At 42.4% G+C, this 20,285-nt stretch overlaps 1 protein-coding gene across 1 annotated transcript in view; it reads left to right on the forward strand.

The window, feature by feature from the left end:
• LOC134932309 (src substrate cortactin-like) overlaps positions 1–20,285 on the forward strand; it is a 141,018-nt gene that overhangs the window by 39,011 nt on the left and 81,722 nt on the right. Inside the window, exons 5-6 of the mRNA XM_063926623.1 lie at positions 7,817–7,927; positions 9,042–9,096. Of these exons, the coding sequence (XP_063782693.1) occupies positions 7,817–7,927; positions 9,042–9,096 (166 nt within the window). The remainder of the gene's footprint in view (positions 1–7,816; positions 7,928–9,041; positions 9,097–20,285) is intronic.

The raw sequence follows: 20,285 nt of genomic DNA on the forward strand, positions 1-20,285 counted from the left end.
GAGCCTGCCGGGCATTCAGCCGCTTAGCTGATTCGATGTATTGCAGATTCTTATGGTCAGTCAATACTGAAATGGTATGTGTTGCTCCCTCAAGCCAATGCCTCCACTCCTCGAAAGCCCATTTAATAGCCAGTAACTCCCGGTTACCAACATCGTAGTTGGATTCAGCGGATGAGAATTTCCTGGACATAAAGGCACAAGGATGTAGTTCCAGAGTGTCCGGATCCTTCTGAGATAGGATAGCCCCCACTCCAACCTCCGAGGCATCAACCTCAATAATGAAGGGCAATTCTGGGTTGGGATGTCTGAGGACTGGAGCTGAGACAAAAGCTTGTTTCAAGGCCTGAAAGGATAACTCGGCTTCATGTGACCAGTTGGTAGGATCCGCTCCCTTCTTAGTCAGTGAAACAATGGGAGCAACCAGGTCGGAAAAAGAATGAATAAATTTTCTATAATAATTCGCAAACCCTAAAAAGCGCTGAATTGCTTTTAAGTTGGTGGGTTGCGCCCAGCTAAGGATGGCTTGGAGCTTCTTAGGTTCCATGTAGAATCCCCGAGGGGAAATAATGTACCCTAAAAAGGATACCTCCGTGACATGAAACTCGCACTTCTCCAGCTTGGCATATAGATGATTTTCACGTAATTTTTAAAGAACCTGACGCACCTGGGTAACATGTTGTTCAATTGATTCAGAATAGATCAGGATGTCGTCTAAGTAAACGACCACGAATCTTCCTAGAAAATCACGGAGCACATCGTTAATGAGATCCTGGAATACTGCCGGAGCGTTAGACAAGCCGAACGGCATCACCAGATACTCGTAGTGACCCGACTGAGTACTGAAAGCCGTCTTCCACTCATCTCCCGACTTGATTCGGATGAGGTTATACGCTCCCCTCAGGTCAATTTTAGAAAAAATCACAGCCGAACGCAGCTGATCAAAGAGGACAGAAATCAGCGGCAGAGGGTAAGTATTTTTAACTGAGATCTTATTCAGGGCTCTAAAGTCAATGCAAGGTCTGAGTGATCCGTCTTTTTTCTCCACAAAGAAGAAGCCTGCACTTAAAGGGGATTTAGATGGCCTGATAAATCCTTTCCCTAGGCTCTCCTTAACATACTCATTCATGGCCGCAGTTTCTGGCCCGGATAATGCATATAACCTTCCCTTTGGCAATGTGGCACCAGGAATTAGCTCAATAGCACAATCATAAGGCCGATGGGGAGGCAGAATGTCTGCATTGCCCTTGGAAAACACATCAACAAAGTCCTGGTATTCCACGGGAATGAGTTCGGGAATGGCAGCAGCTATTCTGACGGGAAACGTAATACATTCCTTATTACAGATGGTACCCCATTGTGAAATCTCCCCCGACTGCCAATCAATGGTGGGATTATGAAAGGCCAGCCAAGGGTGACCCAGAACCACTGGAACTGCTGGGCAATGGGTAAGGAAAAACTCGATTTTTTCGGAATGAAGAGCTCCTACCGTAAGTAGTACAGGGGGTGTACAGAGGGAAATAACCCCATTGGACGAGGGACTCCCATCTAAACCATGCATGGTGATACACCTACCCAAGGCTAACTGAGGAATACCTAAGGCCTTGGCCCACGTTAAGTCCATAAAGTTCCCTGCAGCTCCACTGTCAACAAAAGCCGACACCGAGGAACAGAGGCTGCCAAAGGAAACTTTAGCTGGGACTAAAAGGGAGTTCTTCGAGGAGATAAGCTGCAGACCAAAGTGAACCCCCTCACAATTCACTTGGTCGAGGCGTTTTCCTGACTTGATCGGACAATTACGGGCAAAATGTCCCTTACCCCCACAGTACAAACAAAGACCAGAGTTTTGCCTTCTGGCTCTTTCTTCTGGAGACAGCCGGGAGAGACCCATCTGCATGGGCTTCTCTACGTCCTCAGGAATGGAAAATACACATGGAGTAGACCTGACAGGTGCTCCTTTTTCAGCCCTCCGCTCTCTGAGACGACGATCAATCTTAATAGAAAGCTCCATGAGTTTATCGAGAGTCTCAGGAGCGGGATACTGAAGGAGACTGTCTTTTATAGACTCTGATAAGCCGAGGCGAAACTGACTGCGCAGGGCTGGGTCATTCCAGCCACAGTCGTTCGACCAACGGCGAAACTCTGTACAAAAAACTTCTGCAGGATTTCTACCCTGTCTGAGAGTGCGTAACTGACTCTCAGCGGATGCCTCTCTATCAGGGTCATCATACAAAAGCCCTAAAGACCCAAAAAAGGCGTCTACTGATGACAACGCCGGATCCTCTACTTTTAAACCGAATGCCCAGGTCTGAGGATCTCGCTGGAGCAAAGAAATAATAATTCCGACCCGCTGAGATTCAGTACCTGAGGAGATCGGTCTTAAACGAAAATAAAGTTTACAGGATTCTTTAAAATTAAAAAACTCCTTCCTATCACCAGAAAAACGGTCAGGCAAGTGCATTTTTGGTTCAGGGACTACCCTCGGGGAAGTTCGTAAAAGATCTTCCTGCGACTTCACCCGAAGGGAAAGATCCTGAAACATCTGAGTAAGTTCTTGAATCTGGCTGACTAGGAGCTGACCAGGATTTGGCCCTAAACCTGTGGGATTCATGAGGCCGATAACTCTTACAAAACTGAATAAGGAAAAAATTAAACCCAGTTTAATTTTAGGTTTTGGTATGGCCGGTAATAATGTTATGATTCCAGTACTCCTGACCGGAGGAGATCTCATGGCAATGGTCAGAGTACTGGAAGGGAATGCTGGTTATGGGAGCGGGAATAGAAAATAGCCCCTGGCGCCCTAACTCCGTTGTCTCGCCCGTGCTGTCAGAAATCCCCTGCGAGACTATGGTTGCTTGAGCCCATGGCAGCCGCGTTTGAAGGGCGGATTAAGTCTGCCCAACTCCGATGCCCCCTCAGGTCTTAATGGGAGACAAAGGGAAATCCGAGACAGGGTGATAACAAGGGGCCCTCTGACTAAACAACCAGGCCAGGGGCTACAAGCTAACTGACAAAACCTAAAGTATGTGCGGAAACCCGCCAGGGAAAAGGACAACCAAAATCCACTTGTCCAATACTCCTACCCGGCACCGCCGGATACCAGAGTGGACCTGTGGAAGCGGAACCCACCGCAAAATGCACCAAAACATAAATAATAAATAATAAAGCGGACAAGCCGCAACACACGGCAAGGCCGTGACTCACGAACACCACTGGATGTTATAAGGTGATTAGTCAGGACTCCAGGAATTAGATGACAAACTTCCGAGTTCAGAGCTTCCAATACTGGAATGACCGGATACAGCAAGACTGGAACAGACTCTCAGCAAACAAAGACAGCATGCAGGAAGCTATTACCGGCGTCTGTGAGAAGCCCTGGGAGTGTATTTAACAAGGAGTCCTCCAATCAGCTGCCAAAAGGCTGATTAGGATAAATGCCGTGCAGCTGCCTTGCTGCCCGGCCAGAGAGCAGGAGAAAACATTAACCCTTAAAGCCTAGCAACGGGGAACACGGTCCGCCAGTGGCGTCCCCGTTGCTAGGGTCCGTGCGGCTCAGCGCGCCCGGCGTCCAGCGTTGCCAGGGAGCCGGCGGCTGTTCGCGTACGGCGTCCCTGGTTGCTAGGCGCCGGGCCGCACCGACGAGCGGACCCCGGCGCCTAACACCTACAGAGTATTTAAGAGAAATATATTTCAGTGACGTGCGGTGGGGTGAGGCAGAGCCTTTCTGTCATATTAACATTTGGACCAGAGTTTTGACTGTATAAAGTATATAAAACATACAAGGACTATGTTAGAAATATCTTCTTTGGATTATTCTAATCATTTTTACAGCCAAAACTCTGGAGTAAAAAATCTATGGCAGGTGAGGCAGTGCCTCACCTGATTATCTTTACCACACATCTCTAATCAAAACTCACCAAATTTCCAGGAGTTTATACTTTTGCACCTGTGTATAATTCCCAGATGTACGCTTTGGCCAGTGGTGCAAGTAGAAATTGTTTCTTAATGGTATTGATAGTAAAAATGGGACTGGTCATATGTCATGAGGGTGTGTGGTCACACGAAACTAGAGGAGTGGCTACATGACAATAGGGGCATGGCCACATTATGCCACACACCGTAATGCCCATTACACATTATGCCACACAAAATGCTTATTACACATTATGCCACACACTGTAAGGCTTTTTACACATTATGCCACACACCGTAATGCCCATTACACATTATGCCAGACACCATAACACCCATTACACACTATGCCACATACCGTAATGACCATTACACATTATGCCACACACCGTAATGCCTATTACATATACCACACACACCGTAATGCCTATTACATATTATGCCACACACAGTCATGCCACAGTAGTGGGCTGATTCTTAATGGTACTCCATACCACCCCGTAACAGCCTACTTTCAGCACTGGCTTTGGCTCATATATTACGTGTAAATCTGACTCTGGTACTATCCAGTGCCTCCTGAGCCATTTACCTCACTGCATGTCTCTGATATATACAGGGATGCCTTTTCACATGGGCTCAATGGGAAGTTGCCCAAGGGCCCCAGGAGTATTAGGGACCTAGTCTGATAGCTTAAGGTCCCCTTTTTCCAGGGGTACCAGATTTTTGGTAATTGGCCCTGTAGAACCGGTTTTTATGAGGGTATACTCCAAAAGCTGGGACTCTCTCCTTCCAGTAGACACTGGCAGCTTGTATCTCCTATGTCCAGAACCAGAGATATCAGCCTTCCAGCAGCTGTTCCCTGCACCAGCTCCATACGCCTGGTATGCAGTTTTATATTTATGTCAGTGGATTGCTCTGGCTTCTGAATTCTGATCCCAAAGTTCCCAATACCTCTTGAAATTGGAAGCTAAGAAATCTATTTCCAGAAACTGGAGATATCTGCAGTCAAGCAAGCTGCCATCCCACCAGAAAATTATGAATATTAAGTCCACTATCCACACCTTCCCTGTTTATAAAACACTCCCTACCATCCTGGACATCATGTACCGGGGCCCCTTCATTCAGCTTAATGTCCCCCTTCTTTAGTTTAGTGTCCTCCCTCCCGGCCTATCTCCATCCATCCATGCAGTAAAGTAGTAATTAGCAGAAATTACTGCTCCAGGTCCTACATGCTGAGCGGAAGATAGAACAGCCCCTACCATCCGCGGGACATCAAAGCATTAAAGCGCTGAAATGTTGCTTTACTAATTTGGTTGTTTGTCTGATTATTCACGGAGTGCCGCCTCTGGTTTCTATGGGGGTAATTCCGAGTTAATCGCTCGCCGCCGATTTTTGCAGTACAGTGATTAGGTGAAAAAACGGCATTTATGCGCATGCGTATGCCCCGCAATGTGCACGCGCGAAGTACGGGTACAAAGCTCTTTGTGGTTTGCTCAGGTTCTAGCGAAGTTTTCCTTCACACTGATGGCCGCAAGAAGATTGACAGGAAGGGGGCTACAAAAATGAAGCTACAAAAATAACAGTGGATGGATAGAATGCAAGGGATCAGGAATCAACAGAGTAAAAGTAGATACTGTAGAGCACATATCACAGGGTTCTCATATTTAATTCTGCTGACTTACACATTTTATCAAGACTGTTAATATCTAACAGATGGAAACATTGCAAGTGAAGGGGACATGATGTATACACAGTGGCCCAGGGACAGAATTATAATTAATACCACAAGGCCCATGTCTTTGCACAGTTACACGATATGCTAGTTGTAGCCACGCTTGTTTCTCTACCTCATCCACTTATTGCTATCTCCAAACATTGAAATGTCAGCCTTTTGAACCCCACCCAGGGCTGCTGCAAGGTCACTCTGCACCCTAGGCAAAGCTTCAGCCTAGCGCCCCCTACCCTGCAACTCCCCACCACTATCACCACCACCACATCCCAGAGAGGAGATGCAGGTGGCCACTAAGTGGGCTGGGGTGAATTGCATCATTATACATATACAGAGAACAGGGACAACACTCAAGTACTTTTAAAGTGATAAAGTATATTGCAAACAAAGTCACCAAATTTTGTGACTTTGCTCACAATATACTTTTACTTTAAAAGTCCTTGAGTGACATCTATTCTTTATGTATACACGCTAGCTGGCATGTTAGGAACTGTGTAGGACACTGTGGGCAATTTCACTTTTATTTATATATACAGGTTGAGTCTCCCTTATACAAAATGCTTGGGACCAGAGGTATTTTGGATATTGGATTTTTCCGTATTTTGGAATAATTGCATACCATAATGAGATATCATGGTGATGGGACCTAAATCTAAGCACAGAATGCATTTATGTTTCATATACACCATATACACACAGCCTGAAAGTAATTTTAGCCAATATTTTTAATAACTTTGTGCATTAAACAAAGTGTGTGTACATTCACACAATTCATTTATGTTTCATATACACCTTATACACACAGCCTGAAGTACATTTAATACAATATTTTTAATAACTTTGTGTATTAAACAAAGTTTGTGTACATTGAGCCATCAAAAAACAAAGGTTTCACTATCTCACTCTCACTCAAAAAAGTCCGTATTTCGGAATATTCCGTATTTCGGAATATTTGGATATGGGATACTCAACCTGTATTTGTATTTTGTATTTGGGGTCTGGTGGGGATATTTAGTTGGGATTGGGTATGGGATACTGGTGGTCAGAATACTGACAGCGGCATCCGGACCACAATAATCCCGACATTTTGAATGAAATTAATTAACCCTACCCCTTCTCCTAACCATTCCTCCCCACAGCCTAACCCTAACCCTCCCTGTAATGCTAATATTCAGGATGCCGGCTGTCGGAATTCCGTCATCGGCATTCTGACAGGTGTCAGGATTCGAGTGCCGGTACTCTGAACACAGGCATCCTATCCGCCGGGATGCCAACTGCATCCTTTTAATTGTACGTGTATACATACATATATATATATATATATACATACGCACAGACATATATATCTGTAAATTCATTACTGACTCTTGCCCCTCAAGTTGTAATGTATTGTGCCCCATTGCCTGTGTTTTCTTTCTTATGCTGTTTACAAGTGCAAACCACCAATCAGGCTGTAAGATGTGTACTGTCTGTGGTCCTGCAGAAACCCCCATGGGTTACTTACCTTAAGTGGTTTTCTTGTTTTTCCCTCGGTATCGGCAGGATGCCTCTTACAAGCGGCAGCAGCAGTACAGAGATGCTGCTGGGTGCAGACATGTATTCAGGTGCTGCTGGAGAGCTGGAATCTAGGGGCCTGGAGGAGGTGCATCAGGGCTATGAAGAGCGGCCATATGGGAGCCCCTCGGGAGCCATAGTTACATCCGCCTCCTATGTGCCTTCATATGACATGATGTTCCACGTGTCAGCACGGAGGAAGTGCTGAGACACTATGTGGTACAGCCTGATAGTGGTGGATGCACCTGATTAGACCTGCAGCAGCAGCCAGCGCAGTGTAAAAGGAGGAGGTTGCATACAGAGACATCCTTCAGTTTTTTGCTAGATGAATTCAGTATCACCCTCCAGGGGCCAGTGCTTAGGCAGCCGCCTAAAGCTGCCTAATGGCAGAGCCAGCCCTGACACCATCCCCAACTGTTTTTAGGGTTATAATGTCTAAGAGCATGCACTGAGCCACAGTGACACAGTCTCGGAGCAGGTGATTTATTTCAATCTGGAAATATATAGTAAACAGTTTACTAATGTAGAATAATCTGTTTGATGTATGGATTTACAGCTAGGACAGAGTAAATGTTCATTGGGATAGATTGCTGGAGCTTTACGTCTCATTCCTTTATCTGTCAGAGTGCCCTGGGGCATGAGTACAAGGCAGAGGTGGAAAAGCATTCCTCACAGACAGATGCAGCTAAAGGATTCGGGGGCAAATATGGAGTGCAGAAGGAGAGGTGTGATAAGGTGAGTTGCAGTGGGATAACGAGGATACAGGTAAGTCCACATAAATGCAAGTTTATGTTCTAGGGCTTCAGAAGGGAATATGATGCATAAGGAATTCTGGGCCAGATGTATTAAGCCTGGAGAAATGATAAAGCAGTGATAAGTGGAAGGTGATAATGCACAAGCCAATCATTACGGGCTTGAAAAATGATAGGAGCTGATTGGCTGGCGCAGTATTGCCTTCCTCTTATCCTGCTTTATCACTTCTCCATGCTTATACATCTGCGTCTACTCTATATGATTATTGCCAGACTGAGACTATTAAGCAGTCCTGGCAAAAAAAACAGCACAGCCAACACAAGCGATAGTACATGCCCAAAACCAAATAGGTTATTACTAAGCTTATGAGTCACAATTGTCTCTATTCATTTGTAGAATGGCCAGGCCCATGCCAAGTCTTATACTGTAATGTAGAAGTGCCTTAGGAAAGAATAGAGAAAAAGATGCTTTGAAACACTCACATGAGGTTGATGTAATAAGCAGTGAAAAGATACCTATCATTTTATAGAAATTATTAGATAAATGCTATGACAAAGCTGATTGGGTGCTATGGGCAACTCCACTGGTCCACTTCTCCACTCTTTCATTGCTTGATACAACAACCCCATAGGAGCGTATGGTACATAATATAATATTGTATGTAATGTAACTGCTGCCCTTTCACCTGCCCTGTTCTATTTTTAGACTATGCTTTGAAGCTGTCATATCACTGTTTGTCAGGCCTATCCCATATGACTACAACAAGCTGGTGTTCTGTGTCTTGATTATTCTGCCAGGCCCATTCCCTATGGCTACTTCTAGGCATTGTATTGAGATTTAGCTACAGTGCTTTACCATAAGACTACACCTAGCTGTTGTATTGTGAGTGGATTATCACTCATTAAGAACATTTATAGGAGGGGTTTGGAAGACATACAGTGCAAACAATCACCAAATGTGTATGTGTAAAGCCACATGGCAATCCGTTTAGACAATTACTATTATTAAATATTACTAATATTATTATTATTATTATTATTATTATTATTTGTCATAGTAGTAGTATATGTATATGACACGTGATGTTTCTTTTTAGTCTGCAGTTGGATTTGATTATAAGGCTCAGATACATCAGCATTCCTCTCAGCAAGGTGAGTAAGGACATGTATCTCTACCAATATCAGAATCAGAATCTGCTTTATTGGCCAGGTACACTTACGTATACTAGGAATTTGTTTTCGGTTTACAGTGCAGCAGCCAGGAGGGAACACGTAGACAAGAGGGGGAAAGGGGGAATATATGCAGTATACAGATTAAGTAAAAGTACACGGTGTTCGTTCCAACCAGAAAATCGGAGTAGAGCGACTAGACAGTCAGTCAGCCCGGCGATTTGTCAGGAGTTCAGCAGGTGGACTGCTTGTGGAAAGAAGCTTTTGAGGCTTCTATTGGTTCTGGTAGGAATGGCCCTGTATCTTTTGCCGAATGGCAGCAGGTTGAGCCTAACCATATGAACTACTGTAATGATGCTTAGCAGCATAGGGACCAGAAAACCAGAGCAAACCCAATCAATCTGTCTGCACATTGGTCTATATGGGCAGCATTAACATTCAGCAGACACTGACAAAGGCTCTCTGTATATACTGTATGTAACTGTTTATATTAGAGATGTGCACCAAACATTTTTCGTGTTTTGGTTTTGGATTCTGTTCCGCGGCCGTGTTTTGGATTCGGACGCGTTTTGGCAAAACCTCCCTGAAAATTTTTGTCGGATTCGGGTGTGTTTTGGATTCGGGTGTTTTTTTTTTAAAAAACCCTCAAAAACAGCTTAAATCATAGAATTTGGGGGTAATTTTGATACTATAGTATTATTAACCTCAATAACCATAATTTCCACTCATTTCCAGTCTATTCTGAACACCTCACACCTCACAATACTATTTTTAGTCCTAAAATTTGCACCGAGGTCGCTGGATGACTAAGCAAAGTGACCCAAGAGGGCGCAACAAACACCTGGCCCATCTATGAGTGGCACTACAGTGTCAGACAGGATGGCACTTAAAAAAATTGGCCCCAAGCAGCACATGATGCAAAGAAAAGAGAAAAAGAGGTGCACTGTGGTCGCTGGACGGCTAAGCTAAGCAACACAAACACCTCAATATCACAGGAATTATTTGTTCTAATCAATGGTATTATTGGTCCAAATCACGGGAAGAAAATGACAAATTCACTGGAATTATTTGTTCTAATCAATGGTATTATTAGTCCAAATCACTGGAAGAAAATGACAAAATCACAGGAATTATTTGTTCTAATCAATGGTATTATTGGTCCAAATCACTGGAAGGAAATGGAATGCATGGATACTTGCAGTGACACAGAGCTGCAAGATACAGCAATGGCCTACTGTACAACTATATACTGTTAGTCACCAAAATGCTGCACTGTAATACTAGAAGCTATAGAAAAGTATATATATTATTATATATATCAGTACAGACAAAGCAGTGTAACTGTGACACATGTGTCCTGACAAGCCGTATAGAAGCTATAGAAAATAAGAAAAGTATATATATTATAGTATATATCAGTACAGACAGAGCGGTGTAACTGTGACCCATGTGTCCTGACAAGCAGTATAGAAGCTATAGAAAAGTATATATATTACTGTATATCAGTAGTAGTACAGAGCGGTGTAACTGTGACACATGTGTGTCCTGACAAGCAGTATAGAAGCTATAGAAACATATATATATATTACTGTATATCAGTACAGAGCGGTGTAACTGTGACACATGTGTGTCCTGACAAGCAGTATAGAAGCTATAGAAAAGTATATATATTACTGTATATGAGTAGTAGTACAGAGCGGTGTAACTGTGACACATGTGTCCTGACAAGCAGTATAGAAGCTATAGAAACATATATATATATTACTGTATATCAGTACAGAGCGGTGTAACTGTGACACATGTGTGTCCTGACAAGCAGTATAGAAGCTATAGAAAAGTATATATAATATTACTGTATATCAGTACAGAGCGGTGTAACTGCGACCCATGTGTGTCCTGACAAGCAGTGTAGAAGCTATAGAAAAGTATATATAATATTACTGTATATCAGTACAGAGCGGTGTAACTGTGACACGTGTCCTGACAAGCAGTATAGAAGCTATAGAAAAGTATATATATTACTGTATATCAGTAGTAGTACAGAGCGGTGTAACTGTGACACGTGTCCTGACAAGCAGTATAGAAGCTATAGAAAAGTATATATATTACTGTATATCAGTAGTAGTACAGAGCGGTGTAACTGTGACACGTGTGTCCTGACAAGCAGTATAGAAGCTATAGAAAAGTATATATAATATTACTGTATATCAGTACAGAGTGGTGTAACTGTGACACATGTGTCCTGACAAGCAGTATAGAAGCTATAGAAAAGTATATATATTATTGTATATATCAGTACAGAGCTGTGTAACTGTGACCCATGTGTGTCCTGACAAGCAGTATAGAAGCTATAGAAAAGTATATATATTACTGTATATCACTAGTAGTACAGAGCGGTGTAGCTGTGACACGTGTCCTGACAAGCAGTATAGAAGCTATAGAAAAGTATATATAATATTACTGTATATCAGTACAGAGCGGTGTAACTGTGACACGTGTGTTCTGAAGAGCAGTATAGAAGCTATAGAAACGTATATATATTACTGTATATCAGTAGTAGTACAGAGCGGTATAACTGTGACACATGTGTGTCCTGACAAGCAGTATAGAAGCTATAGAAAAGTATATATAATATTACTGTATATCAGTACAGAGTGGTGTAACTGTGACACATGTGTCCTGACAAGCAGTATAGAAGCTATAGAAAAGTATATATATTATTGTATATATCAGTACAGAGCTGTGTAACTGTGACCCATGTGTGTCCTGACAAGCAGTATAGAAGCTATAGAAAAGTATATATAATATTACTGTATATCAGTACAGAGCGGTGTAACTGTGACACATGTGTCCTGACAAGCAGTATAGAAGCTATAGAAAAGTATATATATTACTGTATATCAGTAGTAGTACAGAGCAGTGTAACTGTGACACATGTCCTGACAAGCAGTATAGAAGCTATAGAAAAGTATATATATTACTGTATATCAGTAGTAGTACAGAGCGGTGTAACTGTGACACGTGTGTCCTGACAAGCAGTATAGAAGCTATAGAAAAGTATGTATAATATTACTGTATATCAGTACAGTGTGGTGTAACTGTGACACATGTGTCCTGACAAGCAGTATAGAAGCTATAGAAAAGTATATATATTATTGTATATATCAGTACAGAGCTGTGTAACTGCGACCCATGTGTGTCCTGACAAGCAGTATAGAAGCTATAGAAAAGTATATATAATATTACTGTATATCAGTACAGAGCGGTGTAACTGTGACACGTGTGTTCTGAAGAGCAGTATAGAAGCTATAGAAACGTATATATATTACTGTATATCAGTAGTAGTACAGAGCGGTGTAACTGTAACACACGTGTCCTGACAAGCAGTATAGAAGCTATAGAAAAGTATATATATTACTGTATATCAGTAGTAGTACAGAGCGGTGTAACTGTGACACACGTGTCCTGACAAGCAGTATAGAAGCTATAGAAAAGTATATATATTACTGTATATCAGTAGTAGTACAGAGCGGTGTAACTGTGACACACGTGTCCTGACAAGCAGTATAGAAGCTTTAGAAAAGTATATATATTACTGTATATGAGTAGTAGTACAGAGCGGTGTAACTGTGACATGTGTGTCCTGACAAGCAGTATAGAAGCTATAGAAAAGTATATATATATTATTGTATATATCAGTACAGAGCTGTGTAACTGTGACCCATGTGTGTCCTGACAAGCAGTATAGAAGCTATAGAAAAGTATATATATTACTGTATATGAGTAGTAGTACAGAGCGGTGTAGCTGTGACACGTGTCCTGACAAGCAGTATAGAAGCTATAGAAAAGTATATATAATATTACTGTATATCAGTACAGAGCGGTGTAACTGTGACACGTGTGTTCTGAAGAGCAGTATAGAAGCTATAGAAACGTATATATATTACTGTATATCAGTAGTAGTACAGAGCGGTATAACTGTGACACATGTGTCCTGACAAGCAGTATAGAAGCTATAGAAAAGTATATATAATATTACTGTATATCAGTACAGAGCGGTGTAACTGTGACACGTGTCCTGACAAGCAGTATAGAAGCTATAGAAACGTATATATATTACTGTATATCAGTAGTAGTACAGAACGGTGTAACTGTGACACATGTGTGTCCTGACAAGCAGTATAGAAGCTATAGAAAAGTATATATATTACTGTATATCAGTAGTAGTACAGAACGGTGTAACTGTGACACATGTGTGTCCTGACAAGCAGTATAGAAGCTATAGAAAAGTATATATATTATTGTATATATCAGTACAGAGCTGTGTAACTGTGACCCATGTGTGTCCTGACAAGCAGTATAGAAGCTATAGAAAAGTATATATAATATTACTGTATATCAGTACAGAGCGGTGTAACTGTGACACATGTGTCCTAACAAGCAGTATAGAAGCTATAGAAAAGTATATATATTACTGTATATCAGTAGTAGTACAGAGCGGTGTAACTGTGACACATGTGTGTCCTGACAAGCAGTATAGAAGCTATAGAAAAGTATGTATAATATTACTGTATATCAGTACAGTGTGGTGTAACTGTGACACGTGTCCTGACAAGCAGTATAGAAGCTATAGAAAAGTATATATATTATTGTATATATCAGTACAGAGCTGTGTAACTGCGACCCATGTGTGTCCTGACAAGCAGTATAGAAGCTATAGAAAAGTATATATAATATTACTGTATATCAGTACAGAGCGGTGTAACTGTGACACGTGTCCTAACAAGCAGTATAGAAGCTATAGAAAAGTATATATATTACTGTATATCAGTAGTAGTACAGAGCGGTGTAACTGTGACACATGTGTGTCCTGACAAGCAGTATAGAAGCTATAGAAAAGTATATATAATATTACTGTATATCAGTACAGAGCTGTGTAACTGCGACCCATGTGTGTCCTGACAAGCAGTATAGAAGCTATAGAAAAGTATATATAATATTACTGTATATCAGTACAGAGCGGTGTAACTGTGACACGTGTGTTCTGAAGAGCAGTATAGAAGCTATAGAAACGTATATATATTACTGTATATCAGTAGTAGTACAGAGCGGTGTAACTGTGACACATGTGTGTCCTGACAAGCAGTATAGAAGCTATAGAAAAGTATATATAATATTACTGTATATCAGTACAGAGCGGTGTAACTGTGACACATGTGTGTCCCGACAAGCAGTATAGAAGCTATAGAAAAGTATATATAATATTACTGTATATCAGTACAGAGCAGTGTAACTGTGACACATGTGTCCTGACAAGCAGTATAGAAGCTATAAAAAAGTATATATATTACTGTATATCAGTAGTAGTACAGAGCGGTGTAACTGTAACACACGTGTCCTGACAAGCAGTATAGAAGCTATAGAAAAGTATATATATTACTGTATATGAGTAGTAGTACAGAGCGGTGTAACTGTGACACACGTGTCCTGACAAGCAGTATAGAAGCTTTAGAAAAGTATATATATTACTGTATATGAGTAGTAGTACAGAGCGGTGTAACTGTGACGTGTGTCCTGACAAGCAGTATAGAAGCTATAGAAAAGTATATATAATATTACTGTATATCAGTACAGAGCGGTGTGACTGTGACACATGTGTCCTGACAAGCAGTATAGAGGCTATAGAAAAGTATATATATTATTGTATATATCCGTACAGAGCGGTGTAACTGTGACCATGTGTGTCCTGACAAGCAGTATAGAAGCTATAGAAAAGTATATATATTATTGTATATATCAGTACAGAGCTGTGTAACTGTGACCCATGTGTGTCCTGACAAGCAGTATAGAAGCTATAAAAAAGTATATATATTACTGTATATCAGTAGTAGTACAGAGCGGTGTAACTGTGACACGTGTGTCCTGACAAGCAGTATAGAAGCTATAGAAAAGTATATATAATATTACTGTATATCAGTACAGAGCGGTGTAACTGTGACACATGTGTCCTGACAAGCAGTATAGAAGCTATAGAAAAGTATATATATTATTGTATATATCAGTACAGAGCTGTGTAACTGTGACCCATGTGTGTCCTGACAAGCAGTATAGAAGCTATAGAAAAGTATATATAATATTACTGTATATCAGTACAGAGCGGTGTAACTGTGACACGTGTCCTAACAAGCAGTATAGAAGCTATAGAAAAGTATATATATTACTGTATATCAGTAGTAGTACAGAGCGGTGTAACTGTGACACATGTGTGTCCTGACAAGCAGTATAGAAGCTATAGAAAAGTATATATAATATTACTGTATATCAGTACAGAGCGGTGTAACTGTGACACATGTGTGTCCTGACAAGCAGTATAGAAGCTATAGAAAAGTATATATATATTACTGTATATCAGTACAGAGCAGTGTAACTGTGACACATGTGTCCTGACAAGCAGTATAGAAGCTATAAAAAAGTATATATATTACTGTATATCAGTAGTAGTACAGAGCGGTGTAACTGTAACACACGTGTCCTGACAAGCAGTATAGAAGCTATAGAAAAGTATATATATTACTGTATATCAGTAGTAGTACAGAGCGGTGTAACTGTGACATGTGTGTCCTGACAAGCAGTATAGAAGCTTTAGAAAAGTATATATATTACTGTATATGAGTAGTAGTACAGAGCGGTGTAACTGTGACATGTGTGTCCTGACAAGCAGTATAGAAGCTATAGAAAAGTATATATATTACTGTATATCAGTAGTAGTACAGAGCAGTGTAACTGTGACACATGTGTCCTGACAAGCAGTATAGAAGCTATAAAAAAGTATATATATTACTGTATATCAGTAGTAGTACAGAGCGGTGTAACTGTGACACACGTGTCCTGACAAGCAGTATAGAAGCTTTAGAAAAGTATATATATTACTGTATATGAGTAGTAGTACAGAGCGGTGTAACTGTGACATGTGTGTCCTGACAAGCAGTATAGAAGCTATAGAAAAGTATATATAATATTACTGTATATCAGTACAGAGCGGTGTGACTGTGACACATGTGTCCTGACAAGCAGTATAGAGGCTATAGAAAAGTATATATATTATTGTATATATCCGTACAGAGCGGTGTAACTGTGACCATGTGTGTCCTGACAAGCAGTATAGAAGCTATAGAAAAGTATATATTATATACTGGTGGTCCCCAGTCCCCACAATGCAGCACACTGATCAGATATTTGCAGCACACTGAGCACAGATATGGAGCGTTTTCAGGCAGAGAACGTAGATATTTTTAGCACACTGAGCACAGATTATTTGCAGCACACTGAGCATAGATATTTTCAGCACACTGAGCACAGATCACGGAGCTTTTCAGGGAGAGAACGCTACCACATCCACTCCGTTCAATCTCCAAAGCACGAGTGAAAATGGCGGTGACGCGCGGCTCCTTATATAGAATACGAATCTCGCGAGAATCCGACAGCGGGATGATGACGTTCGGGCGCGTTCTGGTTAACCGAGCAAGGCGGGAAGATCCAAGGCTGCCTTAGAACCGTGTAAAATGGGTGAAGTTCGGGGGGGTTCGGATTCCGAGGAACCGAACCCGCTCATCTCTAGTTTATATGCATAGATAACTTGATTCCCTGAGAAACAAGCAGTCATTTATCTGTTGTGTCATCAAGTATTGCTTCATGCATATGGAACAGAGCTATGAAATGGTTTGGAGAGGGATCTTAACCTCTTGCCTGGCTGAGCGCATCAGATGAGACCACAGCAGCAAATGCTTTATCTGACCTGGTGGCACAGGATGCGACTTTCAGATAGACAGTGTGTGCCGCTACAGGGAAGATAAACTTACCTTCGCTCTCAGAGGCTCCCTGCACCCTCCCCTGGTGTTTGCCATGCTGACAATCACTGCTAATCAGTCAGCACAGCAGGACCCCCACCCGGCGGCTGCAGTCAATAACAGACGCTAGGGAAGTGTAAATGATACACACACACCCCCAAGCCCACCCTGTTGAAAGTTGCGATGGTCACAATGTTTCCAATGTTTTCCCGATGGTGCTGACCGATGTTCCGATGTCTGAGGGGAAAAACAGATTTTTTTTTTACAAAATTTCACTTTTTTTTTTACTGAAATCATTTTGGATAAGGTTAAATCCATGTTCTTCACTTAATTCACTCATAAAAAAAAAAACATTTCTAAGCTGTTGGGAGAGAAAAACATCAGTTAAGTGGTTAAAGATGTTGCTGTTGTACCTAGAGATTTCAGAAGTCCTCACAATTCAGAGAATATATATTCATCAGCCATTCTAGCCACTGACAAATGTAGTGGATAACACTGATTATTGTTACTATGGCACCTGTCAATGGGGTGGCAAACAGTATATTAGGCAGCTAGTGGACACTCAGTTCTTGAAGTTGATGTGTTGGAAGTAGAAAAATGGGCAAGTGTGTGGATCTGAGTGACTTTGACGGTATCCGGATGATAGATAGACAGTCAATAGATAGACACCATATGTTAGACAGACATTATTTCAACAAGGTCAAAAGGTCGATGGGGTCAAAAGGTCGACATGAAAAAAGGTAAACAGTACAAAAGGTCAACAGGGTCAAAAGGTCAACATAAAATGGTCAACATAAAAAAGGTAGACAGAGGGGGTTTTTTAAAAAAAATTGTACATGTTTTTGGACTTTTTTCATACCTTCTCTTTCCATGTCAGCATAGAGTTGGTTATAAACCTTGTGGCGAGCGCAGCGAGCCACCTATCACGAAACATGGCGAGCGAAGCGAGCCCTGCGAGGGGATGCCTTTGTACAATTGGGGGTCCCAGATGACAAAACTATCCACACAAACCACAAAAATGGAAGAAAATGGTGTCTACCTTTTTTTATATCACCATTTTCATGTCGACCTTTTGAACTGTCTACTTTTTTCATGTCTAGCTTTTGACCCTGTTGACCTTTTGACCCTGTCGACCTTTTGACTGTCTAACACGTGGTGTCTATCTTTTGACTATCTAACTAGACACTATCTATCTATTATACCACACCCAACTTTGACAGGGGCCAAATTGTGATGACTAGACAACTGACTAGAGCATCTCCAAAACAGCAGGTCTTGTAGGGTGATACTGTTATGCAGTGGTTAGTACCTAGCACAAATGGTCCAAGAAAGGACAACTGATGAGCCGGCGACAGTGTCATCGGCACTTAAGGCTCATTGATACATGTGGGAAACAAAGGCTAGCCTGTGTGATCCGATACCACAGAAGAGCTATTGTAGCACAAATTGCTGAAAAGGTAATGCTGGCTATGATAGAAATGGGATTGGTATGAGATCCTGCCGCCCGGACTGGCGAACGTCAAGATCCGACATTGGCATCCTGAGTGGTGGAATGCCGACAGGATGGCGAGCTCAAAGAAGTCCCTTGTGGGCTTGCTACGCTCACCCCGCTGTGTTCTCGGTGGTGAGCTACACTTGGTTTGGTGGTCCTGTGGGGATCCCAGCGTCAGTATTGTGACAGCCGGGATCCCGACTATCGGTATGCAAGTATGGAGTAACCCATGAGCAAAAGAATATGTTGAGATAGTACAAGGTAGACAAAGAAAGAAACTGAGTGTTCGATCTTTCTTATTTTATCTTACTGTCACTTGTCCATCTATATGCTATTATCTTTTTTTCTTGTTAATTAAAATGTCTCTCTCTTCAGCTTCTTCTGCTGTCATTTTGTTTTCTCACATAGCCACTTATAACATTTAGCCCTGGATCAATAATCTAGTGAAGTATGCAGCTGAATTATGCCATACAATATTCCAAGCATCACCCACCCACTTGCTCACTTGTATTTACTGAAGGCACACTCCCTATTGGTTCAGCCAGTAACAGGGCAACTTCTGCCAGCTCCTGATTGCAACTAACAGCTGTGACTGCTACATGGCATTGCCATATAATGCGATATTCTGTGTGCATGGACTGTGGCTCTGATAAAATGCATAAGACAAGCTCAGCCAGTTGCAGGGTGTGGTATGTACTGTTCATACAATTTTGGTTATCACTATCCCATACCTCCCAACTTTCTTTAATGTGCAAGAGGGACACACGCGCGTCGAAGCCGCGTGCGCTCCCGGAAAGTGGGCGTGGCTTCATGGTGATGCCGCTATTTAGGCCACGCCTCCCATGTCCGTCACTGAAGGTGGCATGCCCAGCGCTCTGTGAGCTGCTGGCATGCCCCCTTCTCGCTCTGTCACTCGTGAATAGACACTGTGCGCATGCGCACAGCGTCTATTCTCAGCTGCTATGCTAAGCAGGGCAGCGAGAGACAGAGCCTCCCAACTGCCCCTCTCCCCCCCCCCCCACCGCGGTACACTGCAGCCCGCGGGTGGGACAGCAGGACAGTCCCCAAAAATGGGACTGTCCCGCGAAAATTGGGACAGTTGGGAGGTATGCTATCCAGGTGTGAATGCTCTTAGGAAGTGGCAGAACTGCCATTTCTGCAGCAGGTGCATTGCATCGGGCACCTGAGGACTAAGGGCCCCACTGCTACCTAGATGAGCAAGTTATCCCCTGGCCCTTCTGTAGACCATTTTGAGCAATGTCAGATAAATAGCCCAGTGCAGAGAGCAGGGTGGGCCCACTGCCTGAGGAACCTGCACCTTACCTTAGGGGAGCAGGGCTGACCTTGTGTGTGCCGGACTGATAGAGAAGTCCTGCCACCTATCAGTGCTGATGATCACAGCCACTTACTGCCTCTAATTATCAGACAGCTGTACATTTTTTCTTATTCACTGCTGTGATTTAAAAGCAGCTCTCAAGCAGTGTAACGGGCACTGTCAGAGTCTGCCTGACCGAGTGCCAAACTGGGGAAAGCACAAATGGGGAAGGGGGAAGACAGAGCAGAGGCCGCTGTGTTCCTGTCCCCAACAGGGTACATATCCCTTGTACTCCAAACCACACAGGACAGGGGGGGTCATTCTGAGTTGATCGCTCGCTGCCAATTTTTGCAGCGCAGCGATCATGTGAAAAAAAGGCATTTCTGCGCATGCATATGCCCCGCAATGCGCACGCGCAACGTATGGGTACAAAGCTCTTTGTGGTTGTGATCAGGTTCTAGCAAAGTTTTCCTTCGCACTGGCGGCCGCAAGAAGATTGACAGGAAAGGGGCGTTAC

Source organism: Pseudophryne corroboree, chromosome 6 (genome assembly GCF_028390025.1).
Source record: "Pseudophryne corroboree isolate aPseCor3 chromosome 6, aPseCor3.hap2, whole genome shotgun sequence".
NCBI lineage: Eukaryota > Metazoa > Chordata > Amphibia > Anura > Myobatrachidae > Pseudophryne > Pseudophryne corroboree.